Source organism: Arachis stenosperma, chromosome 2 (genome assembly GCF_014773155.1).
Source record: "Arachis stenosperma cultivar V10309 chromosome 2, arast.V10309.gnm1.PFL2, whole genome shotgun sequence".
Classification (NCBI taxonomy): Eukaryota; Viridiplantae; Streptophyta; class Magnoliopsida; order Fabales; family Fabaceae; genus Arachis; species Arachis stenosperma.
In genome coordinates, this window is record NC_080378.1 from 116883825 (window position 1) to 116895890 (window position 12066).

A 12066-nucleotide genomic window follows, 5' to 3' on the forward strand; every position below is an offset into this window, starting at 1 on the left:
GCAATGGTTACTTGTGGTTGTGTAAGTAACTGTTTGGTTGGGAGGAGCGGGAGAATTGGTTTTGGCTTTGGCGTCAGCTTGTTCCGGAAAAGCATAAGTTTTTGGCTTGGTTGTGTCTTAAGGAGGCTCTTCCTACTGCAAGTTTTCGCTTTAGAAGAGGGATGTCGTCATCGGATAGGTGTCCAAGATGTCTTTCTAGCCAGGAATCGGTTTTACATTGTATCCGGGATTGTCCAAAAGCTCAGCTTGTCTGGCATAGGTTGGATATTTCTTGTCATCCTTTGGATTTGAAGAACTGGTTCTTGTATCATAGCAGAGAGCATCCGTTCAAGTTCTTTTCGAGACTTTGGTGGATATGGCGAGCAAGGAATAATGACATATTTAATCCCCATGAAACTTGGCCTCCAGAAAAAGTGATTTGTCTGGCATTGACCTCAGAAAAATAGCTTAGGAATATTTTTGAATTACAACGTATGTCCCTTCCCTCTACTCTAAATGGTTTTTGGAATCCCCCATTCATTGGTACTTTTAAGATTAATTGTGATGCTAGTTATTTTGGTTCGGGTGATAGTGTTGGTTTTGCTTGTGTTATTAGAGATTGTAATGGGAGCTGGCAAATGGGGTGTTTGGGAATGATTGAGAGTAATAGTATTATTCAAGGAGAATTGTTTGCTATTTGGAGAGGATATCTCTTAGCTTGGGATGTGGATCAACGAGATGTTATTTGTGAGACGGATTGTGTGAAAGCATTTAATCTTGTTACTCAAGATGGTTTTGGGTTTATTGATCCATTGGTGCTCAAAATAAGAGATATCATGCATTGGAATTCGCGTGTTGACTTTCGTTTGATTATGAGAGATGCAAACACGGTGGCAGATACTATGGCAAAGATGGCGATGAAGTTACAACTTTCGCATGTGAAGCTTCTTTCACCTTGGGAGGAGTTTAAAAGTAGTCTTAAATAGGATTGCCTCTCTATTTAAGCAGTTCTTTGTTTTATTTGTTTTATTTGTTTTATTTTTCTTTGTTTAATTTATTTCAGTCACAAAAAAAATTCTTTTTTGTAAGATTACAAGTTTTTCGGTCTCCATTACTGCAATAAGCTCTGAATCATCTCTAATAATTATTTAAAAAATTAAAAGAAGTTTAATTTTGATATATTATAATGTAAAATAATTTTGTACGTGTATCTAATTACATAATGTTATATCATTAAAAATAAATATTATTTTTATTAACTGCATAAATAAACATCTAAAACTGTATAAAATTTTATACTTTAAGTGTATCAAAATTAAACTCAATTAAAGTATGGGCAATATTTCCCCCACTCCCAAAAACTAGTACTTAATAGTTAATACAAGTCGCTTTAACTCATTTACTAATTTTACAACTTGTATATTAGTTCAAACATCTGCAAACAAAATATATATATATATATATATATATATATATATATATATATATATATATATATATATATCACTACTGAGTACAATGAAGAGATTAAAAAAGTTTTAACATTGATGATAATATTACTTTGGGTTGAGATGTCTCCAAACACTTTAAATATTTGTAAAATAATCTATATATTGTCCATTAAAATGGCTCTCAAAAGAGTAATGAGATTGAGAACTAAATTTATAATATATATATATATATATATATATATATATATATATATATATATATATATATATATATATATGTTTATTATCAATTGCTTTAATTCGATTTTTTTACTAGAAGTGTATTACAGTGAATGGTTGGTTCAAGTACATGTATATAGGACATTGATTGAAAAAGTGTAAAATAATTACATAGTTAAACTAGCAACAAGTCTGTGTGAAAATTATTGTTCCATCTAATATAAATTTCATAGTTGCTTACCCTAATTTGTCATAATGTTTCCTTATATACTATATAGTATATACTATAGTCTAGAACCTCCCATGGGAGAAAATAAGGTGAAAACATTTAATGTACATTTCATCATTTTCAATTACATTATTACAATCTATATAGGCCTTGTTCATTTGCAGCATTAACTTGTATTACACTCCAAAAAAATATTACTAAATCAATATATAACTATCAATGGCTGATTTACATGCACTAAAATGACATTTGGTCTATAGTTTTTAAACTACAAACACTCATACATTAACAACCATGCTTAGAATGTCATGAAATTAAACTATATATTATTGGTGGGGTAGTCATCAATAAGTTGATATAATGATATACAAATTCATTTCATCTTTTAGGGTGTTAGGATTCTAATTTTCTCTCCCCAAAACAACCATGGTTTGAAGTGGATAAAAGCTCAAGTTTAACTCATTTAAATAATTTGAATGACTAAAAAGGTAATTTTATAAAATAATCGCATGATTTGCAGAAAACATATGCAGATGACAATTATAAGAATATTGTGAATGAAAATTGTAATAGAGAAGAAGAACAACACGATGTATCCTGGTTTAATCCCAAAGTGAGATCTACATCCAGTCTCCACCATAACAAATGGTAGAATTTTTCACTATAAACAAATTCAAGTTACAAATACCAATTCAAGCCAATACAAAAAACAAATTTCTCAAAGGGCACTATAGTTTTTTCTAGATATTCTCACATCTTAGCTCTCTTGCCTTTTCATAACAGAAATTGATTCTCACTTTCTAAGCTCTCTCTTTCGTATAAACAGAATAACTCATATCAGCTCTCCTAAAATAGAATGAAACGATGAAGGCATGAAAACTCTAAAGAAAAAAAAAAGATAATTGTTGAGTGTAAATAAAAATATAAAACTAAGTTTGTCCTTCCTTTTTTCTTGTAAGCTTTCTGCCTATTTTTGACAGGTTGCTCCAACTGTATCCATATCATTGAAGGTAATCTTGTTGCATTTTGATTGGTCTGTTTGTCCTTGCAAAATTATGTTTTTCATCATCCATTTCTTCTTTTGATTTTGTACGACGATGATGTCTTCCACGAATTCTGCTTTTGAATTGATGCAGAGACTGCACCTCATCTGATTTGTTTGGGATTCATTGTTCCTCCATCATTCTTGCCCAGATTCCTTTGGTCTCCTAATTTCAATTAATCCAAGTTTGCTCCGATTCGTCTCTTGCTACGCTAAAACAAACACATTAGAACAAGTCATACAATTTTTGCTTAGTGCATAGTCATCACAAGGTTAATTAATTTCTTAATTCAACAGAAGTTAATACTAAAAGATAGTAAACAGCATATCAAACCAACGAGGGCCACAAGCTAGCAAGCAAGAGCTACACCAAGAAATGTAATGAAAGGCCTTAGATTTGGGTGAGTCTAAGGGGTGGTGCAAAAGTAGCTGACACAAATAACAATAAAAAGAAGAAAAACCGTTAATGAGAAAGGCAAAAGTTGAAAGTAGAAGATTTCATCATTCTCAAGGGTTTATCCTTGAATTAACAAAACTATAACCTTCTAATAAACATTCTATGCTGTATGTAGTTTATATAGCATTATGGCCAAAATCCCGTAACAGTAATAGCCACATAATACTATTCAAAACTTACTCAAAAGACGTGCCTCAGAATTCATTTCTTCCTTTAGTTGAGGAATACTGTTTTGAGATCACCATACCAGCCACTCAACATTATTCACAATGGTTACAAAAAGGTGCATGAGAAAGTATATTGTACAAGAAAATAGTCACAAGAGTAATGCAGTGTAGGATTATACCAGTCTAAGAGTGGTCCACTCCAGCTTGAAGTTGCTGCCTGAGACAACAAAGTTCAAGTATATACATAGCTCCTTGTCCATGTACTCAACCAGCAAACAATTAGTACATAGAAAACTGTTAAGATCATCTGCATTAAGAAAATTGAAACAAATAACTCAATTATTCTACAAGATCTTTATTTAAGCAATGTCCAAAGATTTCCTATGTTTGTTTAATGCAGATTTGAAACATGAGACTTTGAAGTGTATAGAATGATAAGAGCATTTTTAATGTTAAGATTGTACTTTAATGCCAATTAATTCTGCAGGAATCCTTCAACAGAATAAAGCAAACGTTAGTTTAAATCCAAATAGATACTCATCCTTACAAGATTGGAGGCGCAGCACCCAAATGCAATAAATTGACAAGTCCCAGAAATACATGAAGAAAGAGAGAAGAAATAATAAAAAAAAGGGGAAGTTAACAGTTTTGTGATACTATATGTTCCGGAAAGTAGGCATTGACTAGAGTGGTGATTAACATTGCTAAAAGAGAGGATTCGGTTTTGAAATAAAAGTAAGATTAAGTAGGAGAGAATGAATATGATGTTGGAGAAGATGAAGTGGGTTTGGGATATAGAGATATAGCAAAAGAGTTACCTCTTTTAAGATCTTGAGTCATTGAGAATCAGTTTCCCATCAAGTCGAATGCGGGGAATGTGGGAAATGAATGGCCAAATGTGGGGGTCCTTCCTCTCTATGCCTTCACCCAACAACGGACATTTATAGATACTGAGTTCCCTTAAAGAGGCAGGCAGCCTTATTATGTTCTCCAGCTTAGGGCATCCATCAATCCATAATTCTCGGAGGGACTGTGACTGTGACAGCTCCAGAGATGTCAAATTTTCACATCTTTCAATTGTGAGATCCTTGAGATTTGGGAACGCTGGCAATGCGAAGGATGTAAGCGAATCACAGCTGTTCTTTATTGTAAGACTCGTTAGTGAGTGATGTTGTTGGTGTTGCATTGGGAATTCTACATTCTTGCAGTTAATGATTGATAGCACTTCCAATGAAGGGGGCAAAGAATCCCCTGGAAATGATATGGCTGATGAGCACTCAGAGATGTGTAGGTGTATGAGAGAGGTTGGTTGGGTGTGGGTCATGGCCTCAAACAGAGAATCCACAAGCTGCTCTCCATTAATTTTTACTTTCTCCAACATGGAAAGTGGTTGGTCCCGCATTCTTGCTTCCTGTTTGCCATGTATTCTTAATTCGCGAATGATGGGAGCTCTTGGCAGATAACAACCAAGCTCCTCACATCCTGATATGACAATTTCTTTCAAAGACGGAAGGAAAGTGGGCAAATCTCCTCTTAACTTAGGGCAGTTCTCTATAATAAGCATCTCAAGTTTCGGAAATGGTGGATGATCATCATCATCACATTCATATGACTCCCATTCCTCCAAGCAAGGCATTCCTTTAATACTGAGATATTTAAGGGATCGGAAGGGTGTCTCCTGATGCTGATGAGTTCCATCACCCTTATAGAATGACCCACCAATCTTCTTCACCTTATCACATTCTGAAATCTCCAAAGTCATTAGAGAGGGTAACTGTCCAAGTGAAGGAAGCACCCAACAATTCCTGCATCCCCTCAGCTTCAACCAAGTCATGTTGTGGTACGAAGACTGCCCTACCCAATCCGGAAACATGCTACCTCTGTAACCCCAGATAGATAGGTCCTTCAAGTCTTTGTGAGGACGTAATTTGTCAAGTACATCTTTTTCACTTTGCGAATCACAAACCTCACTTTCTTCAAATGATGACCATGACCACTCCAAATATAAAGCATTCAGGTGTATTTTTTCATCCATCCTTGCATTCGATGCTTCACCACTATTCTTAACATTCTCTAATTTCTCAAGACAAAATGATCCATGAAGATGTGGTAGCTCTCCCAATTCTCCAATCCCATTCTCTTCATGTTTGCCCGCAATATAGCAACTTAACAAATGCAAATCTTTTAATTTGCTCATCTTTTTTGGCATCTCTTCTAAATCAGTGCCCTCAATATCAAGATGACGCAGATTCACAAGATTTTGCATGTTGGAGGGAAGCTTTTTAAGTTTTTTACACTCTGCCAACTTCAATGTTTGTAAATTGTACAAATTATTCAAGGACTTGGGCAATGTCACGACAAGTGTGTTAGAGAGATTCAAATAACGCAAGTGGATCAATTCACCAATTGAATCAGGCAATCTATCAATTTTAAATGATGTAAATGACAAAACACGTAAGCGCTTCACCTGTGCCAGTAAGCTACAAGGATCAATTCCCTCTTTGTGTTGACGGTATATATATTCATTGATTTGAAACAGGGTCCTCACATGACTTAAACTCTCACATGCTTTCAACATCTTCGGGACTGAATCATTGTCGTTGAGATCATATGACAAATGACGAGTTTTAGTATCATGTTGGGATACATTCTCCTGTTCAGAGATTCTAACAAAGAACTTTTCACCATAAAATGTAGCTAGATCATGCATGAGATCGTGCATCACAAATGAATATTCAAAACCATTCTTTGAAGGTTGAAAGAATGATCGTGCAGCTAAATCATTGAAGTATTTATATCCAACTTCTTCTAAAATGCTTCCACTTTTTGGTTGTTGCAAAAGATCTTCTGCCATCCATAATATCACTAATTCATCTTTGTCAAATTCGTAGTCCTTTGGATATAAAGAACAATAAACAAAGCAACGTTTTAAATATGAAGGGAGGTAGTGATAGCTGATCCTTAATGCAGGAAGAATCCTACACTCATCTTCAGAAAACTCCCAAATCTCACTCATCAGAACATCTTCCCAGTCCGATATGTTATCCTTGGTTCTTAGCAAGCCCCCAAGTGATTGAGCAGCCAAAGGCAGTCCTTTGCACTTTTCAACAATTTTTCTACCAACTTTTTCCAAAGCCAAACGATCTCGGGATTCAGTAGGAAAAAATGCATGATTTGCAAACACCGACCAACATTGTTCATCATCCAACAAACTCAAATTGTGAGCTGGAATTGTTTTCACCATAGAAGCAACTGTATCAATGCGGGTTGTTACAAGAATCATTCCTCCCTGACTTCCACATTGGAAGGGACGTAGAAAAGTTTTCCAATCATCATAATGATTGGTCCACATGTCATCCAGAACAACCAAAAACCTCTTCCCTGTTACCTCAGTCCTCAAACGTTGTTGTACTGAATCTAAATCATTCATATTGCAAGAAGCAGAAGTAGCTTTCTCCACTACAGTCTTTGTCACCTTAAGAACATCAAATACTTCACCAACACAAACCCATGCTTTAACATTAAACTTTTGCTGCACTTGCTCATCATTGTAAACCAATTGAGCCAGAGTAGTTTTTCCTATACCACCCATACCCACAATGGGGATGACAGTCACAGGTGATTCAGCATGACGAGTATCATCTGCCACCAATTTGATTATCTTCTTCATGTCTTTATCCCGACCAAATATGTCAGAACTTACAAGGAGAGATGTGGATGGAGTTCTCGGCATGTCCACCTTGGCACTCTTCTCCAGACAAAGTAAATCTTTACGTGCTACAACAGACTCTAGTGTACCAACTATTTTTTCCATGTCACCAGTACCTTCAATATATGAATCAACAACAGAAGAACAGGAAGAAAAGATACCTGGATCTCTTAGAGTGGCAGCGATGGCAGCCTTAGTGGAGAGCTCATCGACCAAATCATCAGCCTTATAGAGAGCATCTTGGAGATCAACAAGCCACTTCTTCACTTTCTTATTAGTGAACTGCTTCTGCTCAGCATCATCAAGAACAGGTCCAGCCTCATACAGAGTTTTCTCCAACCTTCCAAGCAAGATGTACCTTTCCACGAATGAGTCATCTTCAAGTATTGGAGAAAGCTTCTCCAAAATAGCATCAACAAAGGAAGTGAGATAAGCTCCACCATAAAGTTTTGCAGCCATGATTGGATCTCAAGTGCAGCAGATGAGATCACAACAAAGAAAGAAAGGTGAAGGATGAGAGAAGTGTTCACAGTTTGCAATGTACTCTCTCGGTTTTCTCAAACAGGAGCTAAGGGAAGAAGTCTTCGGACAAAATCACGTGGTGCAATAATGCTGGCTTTTAATAAAGATGATGATGTCCGAGTACAATTACGGAATTACCCATTGCTGAAAATTTTCACATTTTCATGTTGTTCTCAATAATATTATTTCAACATACAATTAGTTTCCACAAATCTTGTTCATTATTATTGAAAAAAGAAATCAAAATTGATTCGTCCGAACACTGGGTAGGCCGAGCTTAAGCGCTTCCGAGCAAGTCGTCGACCGAGAGGAAGAGCTTTACGTCGGCCAAGGTCAAACACCGCGGCGGGAATACCTGCAAAAGATACTCCGACACTCAAGTTAGTAATAATCTCAGAAGAGAGAGAGAGAATAATTAAGTGAGAGTAAATAGGTGAATATGAAAACTGATAGTGGAACCTGATTTTAGCCGAGATATTAGTTCGGCTTTATAGGGATGGTTTTACCGTTTTCATGTGGATAAGTCCTAGTTTGTAGGTTGGTTATGATATTCTGTTTAGGTGAGTAGGTTTTGTTGAGCACGTGTCTTATTATTCGAATGGGTGAGGCCGAGTTTATCTGCTCACGTTCCGAGCTTGTTTGACGTGACGCCAGCCTCAGATATTTGCGTTCCGAGTATTCCAGGCGACCGAGAATGTGGGTGACGTATCATAGCCCCCAAGCTTGCCTTGGTTTGGACAAGACTAAGGCGAGCTTTGTACACTTTGGATAGCGAAATCCTCGGTCGTTTTATTTGTTGTGTGTGTTCCTTACAGCCCCCGAGCTCGTCTTAGTTTTGGCATGTTTGTGTTTTGAAACGGTTTGTAGCATTAAATGCCTGCGTTGTTCTTCGTGCATTAATGAATGATTGATTTGATTGTGTTGCCAGTTTCGAGGAGCCCCTGACCGTTTGATTTGCTGAACTTTGATCGTGGGTTTTCTGAGGGTGTGGATCAAAGAAAAACGTTTCATATGTAACTGCTTTTTTTATTATGTAATAAACGTGCTTGCTTTCCCTAGTATTTTTCTTCTTTGTATTGGGTGCTTCTGCGTTTTTGGAGAAATGAGCAAGAAAGGTGAGTGTTAATTCGTGTTCTCGCTGCCTCCTTCTTCTTTTGTTAATTTTGATTCTCTGTTCCTTGTTCTTATGGAAGGTAAAAAGCCTGATGAAGGTGAGGGGGGTTTGTATGGTTGGGTTGACTCTAGGGTTAAGGAGTATGTGTCTCAGTTTAGTGATAAGGAGTCTGTTGACATGCTGGGTTCGAATGTTTGGGTTAGGGGTGGTAGTGATATAAGGATAGAGATACTTTCTTGTGGTGTTGATGACCGGGTTTTCCATTGCCGTGATGACTGGGCTTATTTCTATATGTACAGCTGCCTTTTTACTGAGTTGGGAGTTAGGGTTCCTTTTACTGATTTCGAGTGTGGTGTGCTTTATTGGTTGAACTGTGCTCCGAGTCAACTTCACCCAAATTCCTGGGGGTTTGTTAGGGCCTTTGAGGTGTTGATGGAATTCCTTGAGCAGCCACCCTCTCTTCGGTTGTTCTTCTCTTTGTTTTAGGCTAAAGGGGTTAATCGAGGTCTTTGGGTTAATCTTAGTAGTTACCCCCGTCGTGCTATTTTCGGCCTTTACAAGTCATCTTTTAAGGATTTTAAAACCATGTATGTTAAAGTGAGGAGTGTGCCCGAGGAGTTTCCTTTCTATCTAAATGAGTTTCTTGTTGAGAAGTTCCCTCTATATTGGTGTTCCGAACCTGTGCAAGCTTTAGACGTGGATGATAGGTCTGTTGATGATCAACTTATGATGGAGTTTCTGTTTGAGAAGTTGGGACCAAAGGGCTTATTATCTGTGTCCGAGTTATTAAGATGGGATTCTGATAGACAGGCGGTTCTGAGATATCTAGGTAAATTGGTTGTTTTTGCTTTGTTGTTGCTTTGTCCTTGTTTGTTCTTATGCTGTTGGCCTTCTGTGCAGGTGACAAGGCGCCTACGATTACTACTGCTGGGTTGAAGTTATTCTTCAATCAGCGGAAGAAAGCTGAAAAGGAGAGTTTGGCTACCAATGCTGACAAAGGTCTTGTGGTTCAGCCCGAGCCTGCCCTTAAGGTTAAACGAAAGAGGGGTCTTGCGAAGGAGAAGATTGCTGAGGCTTTTCTGGAGGAAGGAGAGTCTTCTATGGAGCTTCAGCGGGTGGAGTCTGCTTATGAATCTCAAAAAAGGCTGCATGGCTATTCGGAGGATGTGCATAGTCGATCTTTATGGGGAAAACTATATCCCTTTTCTGTCATGGCTGATGAGCTTTGTTGCTTCCCAGATGATATGAAGATGATTGAGGATGTCAGACGTGTAGGAGTGAGCCATTTTCTGCAGGTAAAGGTTGTACTTTGTCTAGTATATGTGTGTTGTTATATTGTGTTAATGTTCTTTGTTTTTGTTTTAGGTAATTGGTGCACATATTGTAGTTGTTGGTCGTGCTCAAGAGCTAGTTTTTGAGAGAGAGAATAAGTCTGCTCTAAATGTTGCCGAGTTGTCCTCAATTGTGGAGAAAAAGGAGAAGACTATTATGGAATTGTCCTCCTCGTTGAAGTTGAAAGAGTCCGAGCTCGCTGAGGAGAAACGCCTTCAACTCGCCTCTGCAGAGGATGTGAAGATTGTTAAGGCTGAAAATGATCGCTTGGGGTCAAGGGTGAAGGAGTTGCAGACTGAGGTCTATGAGGCATATGCACAGGGCTTTGAGCGTGCTGTTTCTCAAGTGCGGGTGCTGTTTCCTGGGTCGGATGCGAACATGCTTGATGCGACTAAAGTGGTTGTGAATGGGCAGCTTGTGGATGACGAGGCTGCTGCTTCAGATGATAGCGGGGAGTCTAGCATTGGTGATAAGGCAGATTAAGCCTTTAGTTTGTGCTTTATTTTGTAAGCTCTATGTAGTATGTTTTGGATTTGCGAATGTTTTGACTTTGAACAATTTTAAGTTTTTTTTTTCCTAGTAGTGGTATTTTGGCTTCCGAGTATATAGCTCGGTTTGACAATGACTGTTTTAGCTTTATAAAATATGATATTTTACAAAGTTATGAGAATGATATGTGGCGTCACGATAATAATTGTGTGTATGTATTGACAATGGCCACGGCCATTTCATGTTTGACCGGATTTTTTATCATAAGGAAAGCGTGGCCCTAATATAGGGGTTATGGTGGAGTGATCCTTAGGATTTGTTTGTATAACTTGATGTTTGCTTATATTTTTCCGAGTAACATGCTCGGTATGCGCATTTTGACTTTCGAGTATGAAGCTCGGATTGACTGTTTATTGCTCTTGATTGTAAGATATGTTATTTGGTAGAGTTGCTATAGTAGTAAGGCTTTACGATAGCAATGGTAGTTACGCAAATGAGAGTAGGGTAATAGTCCCGTTGTACGTGGGAGGGCAATTTAAGCCTTTATTGAAAACTTTGACATTCTCTTATGGTGGAAGTTTCTCGAGGACTATGCTCGGCCTCTGTATCTTTGGATTCCGAGTGTAAAGCTCGGATAGTTTGGAATGTTATTGAATGAAGTATATGCTAACTACCAAGATGGAAAATGTTATCGTAGATTAAATTGGTATGATGATTTGTTGCGTCCGGCCTCGTTAAAACCCTCTCCGAGTAAAACCCATGTATTTTTGGGAAAAAACCATCGGAGGGGAAAAAGAGTACCATCATTCGCGTATGTGAAGCATGTGTCATGATTGGTATTCCTTTAGTGAGGAAACATTCCATGTTCCTGGAAGCTGATCTCCTTTGATGGTTTCTAGCTTGTAAGCCCCCTTTCCGAGATTTTGAAGAACTCGAAAAGGTCCTTCCCAATTTGCCGCTAATTTGCCATGTCCTGGAGGTTTCCGAGCTTCTTCTGTTCGTCTGAGTACGAGGTCTCCGTTGTTGAAGGACCTGTGAACTACTCTTTTGTTGTGTCTTCGCTCTATGTATTGCTTTCTGGCTCGCTGCTTTATGGATGAAATGTCTCTTTCTTCTTCTACAAGATCCAACTCGGCTGCCCGAGCTTGCGAATTATTTGATTGATCATAGGGCTCGGTCCTAAATGTTGGGACGCTGACCTCTACTGGAATGAGTGCTTCTGCGCCATATACCAGCTTGAAAGGAGTTTCTCCTGTGGCAGATTGAATGCTAGTATTGTAACTCCATAGGATCTCTGGGATGAGGTCGGCCCATTCTCCTTTAGCCTCACCGAGCTTTTTCTTTAACCCCTGCAAG

General features: G+C 37.9%; 1 protein-coding gene across 7 annotated transcripts; it reads right to left on the reverse strand.

Moving 5' to 3' along the window:
• Positions 1 to 2482: 2482 nt before the first annotated feature.
• On the reverse strand, positions 2483 to 7828 carry LOC130961276 (putative disease resistance RPP13-like protein 1). Of its 7 annotated transcripts, XR_009079465.1 has the most exons (4): positions 4363 to 7828; positions 3724 to 3851; positions 3558 to 3604; positions 2483 to 3132 (listed from the first exon to the last, which is right to left on the reverse strand). XR_009079465.1 is itself a non-coding variant. In XM_057887053.1 (2 exons), exon 1 carries the CDS (start codon positions 7710 to 7712, stop codon positions 4368 to 4370), a length of 3345 nt encoding a protein of 1114 aa, XP_057743036.1. In that variant the 5' UTR covers positions 7713 to 7828; the 3' UTR covers positions 2483 to 3851; positions 4363 to 4367. The 7 variants fall into 7 exon arrangements, 1 of the variants encoding a protein (XP_057743036.1); XR_009079464.1 differs by lacking the exon at positions 3558 to 3604 and having other exon boundaries at positions 2483 to 3127; XR_009079460.1 differs by lacking the exon at positions 3558 to 3604.
• Between the last annotated feature and the right edge of the window lie 4238 nt (positions 7829 to 12066).